This window comes from Diabrotica virgifera, chromosome 4 (assembly GCF_917563875.1).
Source record: "Diabrotica virgifera virgifera chromosome 4, PGI_DIABVI_V3a".
NCBI classification, from domain to species: Eukaryota; Metazoa; Arthropoda; class Insecta; order Coleoptera; family Chrysomelidae; genus Diabrotica; species Diabrotica virgifera.
Window position 1 is genome coordinate 154,713,599 of NC_065446.1, and position 9,943 is coordinate 154,723,541.

Here is a 9,943-nt window from a genome sequence, read left to right on the forward strand (position 1 = left end):
CATAAGATGGCAGCTATTCAATGTTATGTCCACAGACTTCTTAACATCCCCATGTCCCAAGACAATTACAACAACGAAATTTCAATTATTAAACAAATAGCAAACAACAATGGTTTCCCCTCTTCTACTGTAGATAAGGTCATTAGAAGATCAATACTCAAAAAGAGACTAAACCAAGCGTTTAACACAGAGAACGAACCCAACACTAGAGCTATTTATAGATCCTCATCCTACTTAGGGCCAATTTCAGAAAAAGTATCAAGATTACTTTGTAATAAAGTCAGTAACCTTAACATATCTTTCAAAACGAAAAATAACATCAAATCCATCTTCAGCCACACCAAAGATAAAATCGACAAACTAAATAAAAGTGGTATTTACAAACTGTCTTGTGGGGATTGTAACATGACTTATGTGGGCAGGACCATGAGGACCCTATCTCAGAGGATCAAAGAACATCTCAGCAATCCAGAAAAATCAAATTTTGGTTATCATGTTAAATTTAGCAACCATTCCTTCTCTCCTTCCGAAAACAGTACAATTTTACATAACATCCCAATCAAAAACTATAGACAAATGAACCTTTTAGAAGATCTAGAGATAACTAAAGAAATGAAACTTAATCCTGATTTTTGCTTGAATACACAAATCAATCTTAATTACAACTATAAACTTTTGTTCAGACTCTTGTGGGAGACTCTGGAGGAAGAAGTTTGACCTCATGCAATCAAAAAATAATTTTTAAAAAATTTTTTAATTCTTTACTAAAGCATCATTTAAAACAATATTTGTAATAAATCATTTGGCAGCTTATTCTTTAAAAATCACATTTCACAAAATTCATTGTTAATTTATTTCCCATCTTCCTAAAAAACTTCACCATCAAGTTTCTTTACATCATGTATTAATTTTCAAAACCGATTCGAGTTTGGTTTGTGAAGGATAACTTGTCAATTGGTTTATCCTAGACCTTAAGTCTCTTTTCAATATGTATTTCACTATTTTTAAAAAACCAGATTTATGTAACTACAGACTTTGTTGAAAAGTTGTTCAATCCAATTGCTAAAAATGTCATATGTCAACTGTCACTTTATATGAGAAAATGTGAAGACACCTTAACGAGCACACCCTGTCTACATAGACTGTCATTAAAAATCCTCCATGCGAGGCGACCATTCTGCTATCTGACACCGCAGTATTCAAATGGTAAGGTCTTTTTGACCTTACCATGATCAAATATTCGTTTTATATATAATGTAATTTTCGTGTGAAAGTCCTTTGTGCTCGTTCTTGATGTTTAACTTTTCTGGATACAAAAACAACCAGCGGCAAATTGAACAATTTTTTTAAACAGACAGACAAGGTTTTTTCCAACCAATAAAAAACTACATAAGAAACAGAAGTATTTTATATCATAAATGGAACCCATCTCTCTTCATAGTGGTATTTTGACCTTTTTGACGTAAGTTAAACTTTGAATTCTAAGATCAATTATTCATTAGAGATCTTTTATTGTAGCATAGCTCCGAAGATGGCTTTATAAGCCGAAAGCGCTCAGCTAAGAATTATTAATTTTACACACTTCAAAAGTACACTTCTCCCCCTTTTACCTGTAATATTTTATTGTTTATTTAGGTCGATTTCATGTCATTATGTAAATTTAGGTTGTATTATTTGCTTGTTTCCCAAATATGTTATTTATTCGCTTTATTTCATTTGTTCAGTTAATTCGTCGCTACTTTATTTTATTGCATTTGCTCGGGTAATTTAGGTCATCGTTCGGTATTTATCTTAGCTTCATTTTTATAACTTTTACTAATGCATTTGCTTAATTCATCATGGTATTTTCTCTTCGCCAGGCTTGTGCCTTTTTATTTATATTACTTTTAATATTTCGGGTTTTAATTCAGTTGTACGTAGCAAGCGTACTATAACCTTTGGGTAGAAATCTCATGTGAGTTGTACCCTATATGTAAGTGAGAGGTACTTAGGTAATTTTGTAACAGATAACATTATTGTAGTTATCTCAAATATAACTCTGTATAACTTGTCATTGTATAGTCACAGTATATGCTTTATGTAACTCAGAGATTGTCAAAGATCTAGTAGTTATTTTTAATAAATATTTATTTATTTCGTATATATCATTTATTTTTATTATTCCTTTATGTTCATTATTACAGATTTAATTTATTTAATATTTAACAGCAGTGTAAGATACCTGGGAAAGTGATCGAAGATCATTTTCATGGCGCCCATGATTTGTTAGTTTTATTTATTTTGATCGTCTTTAGAAATTATTCATCTTCATTAATTTTTAGAATATTATTCTTATTTTATTATTTCACCTTTTAGTCATCATTACTATTACCTTAGAGCTACTGTTCTTCGACAGGCATGCAAACGAGCCGTATCCATCCTTGAGTGTCAAGTTGTTCTCTTGCATCTCTTGCTAGCCAACTCTATTTAGTTTGCCTCTGTCTCTTCCCATTCCTACGTCTATCCCTTTTAATTCCCCTTTCTTCAGTACTACTGCACTTTAGTAGTAATTTTTCATACTTCGGCTTCGACGCTGAAGCCCCTTCATTTTTATTTTCATAATAGCCACAACTATTTAGTTATCTAGTTTCCTTACTTCTGTTGGAGTATATCCTTCTTTTTACTTTCACTCCAACAGAAGTTTTCTTATTTTTGTTACACCCTCCGTGGCTCAGTGGTAAGAGCGCCTGCCTTTGGATCGAAAAAATCCGAAAGGTTGTGGGTTCGAATCTCACCAGGGTCAGAAATTTTTCATTTATTATAAATTAATAAATGAATATAGTTTCTGTCCTTGTGGGATCGGTACTCACCGGAGGGACCGCAGACGTTCGGATACAATTAGCGTCTCTTTGCAAAGACAATGACGTCGACTTTGCAAAGTAACAAGACACTTACTCAACACACACACTACACATGACACTAGGTACCTAACTGTTCAAAATTACCGTATCTACCATGCCAATGGCCATTAGTTGTCGAGGCAATAGCTAAATAAAAAAAAAATTAAAAAAATAAATAAAAATTCAAAATTCCGCATATGATTACTTGTCAAAAAGGTTGACGTTGACGTAAAAATTTGTATTGTTTGTTTTTTAACCAATAGGAGTGATTCAAATTTACGGCGCCGTAATGCTTGTTTCTAATTGGTCCAACCGCAGGCAAGTTTACTCCACTGTTATTAAATTTTGACATTAATGACATTTATCAAATTTTGGCACTTCTGTCATTTTATAGGTTAATTAAGTATATCGGCGATTTTTTGTGTTTTCTGCATTATTCCTTTAATTTTTAGATTTTTAGTCTACTTTTATACAAAAACAGTTGTTTTTAGAACTCTTTCGCTATGTGTTAGTATAATATAATATGTATGGATTATCATCGATCTGATATGATCAACGGAAAAAGAAGATGAATTTGGTGACTTTTCTAGTAACTTTCTTGGATGTGAATCTGTCTTTTTAGTTTACTCCTCTTGGTTAAAAATCAACTATAGAGAATTGAAAAACTTCAACTTTTTTGACAAAAAACCATAGGCGGACATTTGAATTTTTATTAATTAAATGCGAAACTACAATATTATATTTATTTATTTTATTCACCAAAATCAAAATCAACTAAAACCCAAAGAATTAATATGACTGAATAGATATTTTGAATACCTTTCCAACGAGGTATCACTTGCCATAAGGTCCCATTTAAAATTATCGGTTACAGTGGCTCTGTAACGTCATCTGTCACTATTACGTCACCTGTCATGACTAGTTAAGAAGCTTACGTCCGTTTATTTTCTCCGTCCAAATTTCACTATTATAGGTATAACCGTTCAAAAGATACGAGGGGGGGTACGGACTTTTGACTAGCACTATATATATTTTGACATGTTGCATTTTTTTGCTCCAATGATATTAGAAATTTAACTAAATTGAAAAATTTAAAAAGAAAATTTAATTTAAAAATGTGGGTAAATTTTTCCCGCTTCGTCAACCATTTCTTCACCTATAGACATCTCTTTTTTTCTTCTTTTCATCATCAACAAGCATAACTGCTAGAGCTAAATCAATTGTTTGCTTTTTCGATAAATGTGGTGCCATTGGCAACCAAATTAAGAGCACTTTAGAGATTACAACTTCACTCCCCAAAATCATATTGGCTACTAATGCTTTGTCAGATTGTTTTATCAGGACGTGTGTAGAGCCGACCCCGACAAAATTAGTCCCCTAATTTGGTCGTGTCAGGAGGTTTTATCAGGGCGTGTGTAGACGATTAATAAAACCGTCTACACACGCTCTGCTGACAAAGTTAGGGCTGACAAAAATATACTATTGGAGCCTGTGTACGCTTGTCGCACTACAAAAATAAGTAATGCTGACAGTAAGGCTAACCGAGTTTGTCGGGTGGTCTTGCTATTCCAACATTCTGACAAATTTATCGTGTCAAGACGTGTGTAGCGTTGTTGTCCTGATTTCTGACTCCAACACGGATGAATAATTTAAACTAAAAGGGGTAGTTCCCTGGGTTGGCTGTATACCATTTAGTTAAGGGACTCTACCATGAAGTAAAACCACTTCTATGTAAAAGGTATATTTAATATACCTGATGAATAATTGTGAATAATCTATAAGGATTTCTTTTGTATTGTAAAGTGGTGGACACAAATTACGTGTTACACTATGCTAAGGTCTATAATATAGAGTACATAATTTAGGGCAGTCACAGAGGGTATTTGGCTCCGAATTCCATCCTACTATATCAATTTACTTGATATTTTCACAGTAAGTAGGGAATAGCTCAAAAAACAAAGCCTACCATATATAATATGGCGCTTTTATCTTGGGGGCGGTTCCCACCACTTCAAATGGGTGGAAAATATTAAAAAAAAATAACCACCGAAGTTGCTAGAGAAAGCAATTCTAAGTAAAAATTGTTCGGTTTTTTGTGAGTACTTTAAAAACTATGCATCAAACTAAAAAAACTATATAAAAAACATTCTTGTAGCTTATAAAAAAACAAAGAGATTAGTTCCTTCACAAATCTTCTAGTTATAATACAAAAAGAGATAATGTGATGATAGGTAGGTGAAAAGAGTTTGTTTTTTTGTGCATACTTAAATCGGTGTATTCAACTTGAAATAACACAGGAACGGTCCATTTTATGTGTATAATGCTACCAATACCTTTTGTAGTGCTTGAAAATACCTTTAACTTTAAAATGAGCAATATTAAATGTCGATTACATTCAAACTAAGCGGGATATGCTACAAAAAAATTGATGACTAATGTATTTTAAGAAAAAATGAGAAGCAGTGGCGGCTCGTCAGAGGAGGCAACGGAGTCTTAGCCTCCCCATAAATTTTTTACACATTTTATGTCATCTCTGGGACATAATATTTCTATAATTATTGATGAAATGTCACTCTGTTTTGTTTATTTTGAATCACGATAAACAACAAGCGCTCGTACTAATACAAAGTGTAAATTATTGCACATTTGTAACCAACTATTTTTAATTGAAGGTGTTTCATTGGCAACTTCGCACTTAAAACGAGCCACTGATAGTTCCCTTGTCAACTTTGCAGTGGCGTGCATATTTTAATTATTATTTATTTCAACATCTAAGTCAAGTAATTACATAAAAGTTAAATCTAAGATCGATGTAATTATTAAATGATCATGTGTATTTTGATCAAGTATTTTCTAGTTGTCTAATAAAATAAAGGAAATATTGTTCTGAAGCTATTACTTTGTGGCATCTTGTGCAATTACATCCAGGTGCAAATGAATAAATTAGTTATTTTGTAAACCAGCGACTTTAAAGGAAAATCCTGAAACAGTTCGATTTTTACGTTTAAATTATGATTTTTTGAGATATATATCATACTAGTGACGTCATCCAGCTGGGCGTGATGACGTAATCGATGACTTTTTTAAATGACAATTAGGGTCGTGTGATAGCTTATTTGAAAGGTTCTTCAATTCTCTATTCAGTAATATAAACATTAACATAATTATTTATACGGGGTATTAAAAAAATGTTTAATTAAATTGATACAAAGAGAAAAATGTATGTAATTTATTTAATTTAAAATAAATTATACTGCTGTCAAAAGACAAATTGTTTTTGATAAATAAACATTGCTTTTCGTTTAATTTTCATGTTCGAGCTGCCACCCATCTGCCCATAAGTTTGAACATTATTTAATTTAAGCGTAAAACAATGTTTATTAGTGAAATAGATATTTTTTTTCTGTTTTATGAAAGCATTAGAATGTATTTTAAATTCAACAAATTACACACATTGTTCTTTTTGTGTCGATTAATTTAATTGAAACATTTTTTCTTATACACCCTGTATAAGTAATTATATGAATGTTTATATTCCGAATAGATAATTAAATAACCTTTCAAACGAGCTAGCACACGACTCCGTTTCTCATTTAAAAAATACAACCATTACGTCATCATGCCCAGCTGGATGACGTCACTAGTATGCTATAATATGTCAAAAAATCATAATTCAAAATTAAAAATCGACCTGTCTCAGCATTTATCCTGAATGTCGCTGGTTTAAAAAATAATGAATTTATTTCAAATATTTGCACCATACTCTACATACTCATACAATATTAGTTATATTAGTGATTATACACTATTTTACTTGGGAAATAAGCCACAATTTAAGTTGAAAAACAATGTATTTGACGTTTCGACTTCCACTGCTGAAAGTGATAGGTATTAATATTTTGTATTTTGATAACGATTTCCGAGTGGAAGTCGAAACGTCAAATAAGCTGAATTTTCAAAAGTGTGGCTTATTTTCGAAGTAAAATAGTTCCTATATTTTACTAAAATGGTACCTATATAATTGATAGAGAGTACTTATACAGTATTTCAAAGAAATGGACTTTGCAAAATAATTATTATGTTCCAAAATTATATAGAAGAAGAAATAAAAAGCAAATAAATAATTAGCTAAGTTATGCTTATGAAGTTTCGGATTCCAGCGACTCGTCCGACGAATCTTCAGTCTCATTTAAATCTATTATGATTTTGTCCAAAACGGTGTCAACCATCCCGTCCAATCTCCACATTTTCTCCTCTTCCTTGATCACATGGTCTACAGCATTAGCCCAATCTTCTTTACGTATCCGTTCCATTGCGAGTTCTAACAAACGTTGGACATCAGAAATGTTATAGGTTACGTTTTCGCGAGCTACATAACCTTTACTTGAGCCCAGATTAGTTCTATTGGGTTCAACTCGCAATGGTAAGGAGGAGATTCAAAACGGTGATGCCTTTAGCACGAGCCATTGTATCAACAACATGCTGGCGATATTTGTTACGATGCTGTTTAATAACACTCATAAGTTCAGCCTTAACCATGTCCTGGGAAAATGGAATTCCTTTTTGCCCTAGCCAACTCTGCATGTGTGCTTTTTTGGTGGCCATAGTTGGCAGTTGCTCCACTAATCGGCTGTGATAAGCAGCGTTATCCATCACTATGACCGAATTTGGATGGACTCGTGCTAGAAGGGATTCAAACCACTTTTCAAAATGTTGGGCGTCCAAGTCTTCGTGATAATCACCCGTTTTTTTGGATACAAAAACTAGAGCACTGTCGTCTAAAAAACCACTGTCACTACCTATGTGGGCGACAATCAGTCCTTGCCCTTTTCCTGTTGGTCCTCGTAACCCCGTCGACAAACCGTCCACAAATACTTGACGATGACTCGTTACAGTAGTATCTTGCCAGATTTTAGATACTGTGTGACCGCCATTCACCCACGTTTCGTCCAGATAATAGATCTTTTTGTGGGCAGAACGAACCTCTCTAATTGAGCGAAGATATCTTCGTCGCCATGAGACTAAATCTTCTCTTTCTATTAAGACAGATTTACGGGATCTTTTGGCATATGTAAATTTTAAATCGTCTTTTATTTCTTTCCGTAAGGTCTCTTTACTTACTTTGGGAATGCGATCATTCTCCATGATCTTTGTCTTAATAGATTCGAGAGTTGGGGCTTTATTTTCAAAAAAGAAAGAATGAATAGCAGCGCGTATAAAATTTTTCTGGTACTCGTCCAATTCAATTTTTTTTCTACCGCGGCAATGTACTTTTGGAGCTTGTACAATCCCAGTCACCTTTTTTTTTCGCGTACAATCCGTTCAATTGTCGAAACGGACACTCCCGTTAACAATAAACATTGGGCTACAGCTTCCACTGTATGGAGTGTATTTTTTAAAGTGTCATAAACTCTACAGACAATCTGCTTTTCTTCTACTGACATAAATTTTCGCTTTCTTTGTGCATTACTTGGACCTGCTACGGCATCCATATTAATGCTATAAAACGGATAATCATCAATCATATTATTCTGCTATTTGACGGTTGTTTATTAGGGATGGCAAGGATAAATCGATACATTATATATGAATTGCTGAACTTTAAAATTATTATCCATATTTTGATATCGATATTAAACTTTCGATATATCAGAACATACAGTGAGGCCGTTTGAGAAGGTTTATATATCATACTAACGACGTCATAGATTTATGAGTGATGACGTAATCAATGATTTTTTTAAATGAGAATAGAGGTCGTGTGATAAATCACTTGAAATATTATTAAATTCTCTATTCAATAACATAAACATTGTAATTATTTTTATAGGGTTTTTTTTTATTTAAAATTATTTTGCAATCTGTTGAGTGTCAACAATAAACAAAAGTAATTACATTGACTAAGGACAAGGAAGATTTTACCCACTGGCAAAATCAAAGTACAATTTTTATAAAGTTGTGTACAAAATAATTACATTTCATAACTACTAACTCATTAGTTTAAAAGTTTACTCTAAATGGTAAGTCCAATGGTTTGAACCTCTTTAACCTACGCTGTTCTTGGGAATTGTCTAGGAGGTTAAGTGCAAACTGGTTTTTATGATCCTCCAACTTGGCAATGTAAGCAGCGCTACGTTTTGTGATGACTTCTTGTACCGTATCAGTTTTAAGGTCTCGATGAATAATTCTGTTGTTGATGTACCAAGGTGCATTAGTGATGGTTCTGAGGGTTTTTGATTGGAAGCGTTGGATGATTTCGATGTTGGAGTGACTGGCTGTTCCCCATAGTTCCAACCCATATGTCCAGATTGGCATAAATATTGCCTTATAGAGCAGCAATTTATTATCCAGAGATAGTCTTGATGAACGGCCCATTAACCAATACATATTTCTGAATTCGAGACCTAGTTGCTTTCTCTTGGTCCAGATATGTTTCCTCCATGTGAGACTTCTGTCCAAATGAATACCAAGATATTTTACCTCGTTGGCTGATGGTAATTGGTGATTGTTTAAAGTTACAGGAGGACAAGTTCCTCTTCGTGTTGTAAATGTAACTTGAATACAATTTTTATAGGGTGTCCACAATCTTTTTAATTAAATTCATTGACACAAAAAAAAGTAAGTAATTTAATTAATTTAAAGTACGTTTTACTACTATCAGAAAAAGGGAAAAAATGTTTATATAATAAATAAACACTGGCAAAGTGCCAAGAGGCAGGTGGGTGGCAGCTTGAACATTTAATGTAAGTGAAAAGTGATGTTGTTCTTAAGCTATTTCCCTGTGGCATTTTTTATGATTAATTATTTATATGGGAAATAAGCCACAATTAAAATGAAAAAATATTTTTATTAACGTTTCGACGCCCAAATCGGGGGCCGTTGTCAAAATACAAAATATTACTAAAATAAACAAAAATGTTGTTGCTAAGTAAAAAATTCTTCTAATAATTTATTTAATCTGACTCATTTATATTAGCAATTTAGATATATATTATACATTTTAAAGTAGAAGACTTTAAAATGATATTGCCAATATTTATGAGTTGCGTTCCTGGGACGACTTA

At 32.8% G+C, this 9,943-nt stretch overlaps 1 protein-coding gene across 1 annotated transcript; it reads right to left on the minus strand.

The window, feature by feature from the left end:
- Positions 1-7,289: 7,289 nt before the first annotated feature.
- Positions 7,290-8,024, minus strand: LOC126883705 (uncharacterized). The gene has a single exon (XM_050649365.1). It carries the CDS (start codon positions 8,022-8,024, stop codon positions 7,290-7,292), a length of 735 nt encoding a protein of 244 aa, XP_050505322.1.
- Between the last annotated feature and the right edge of the window lie 1,919 nt (positions 8,025-9,943).

Bases quoted from the DNA above. Each gene is read 5' to 3' on its own strand.
- LOC126883705 (XM_050649365.1), bottom strand. From the start codon at position 8,024: ATGGAGAATGATCGCATTCCCAAAGTAAGTAAAGAGACCTTACGGAAA.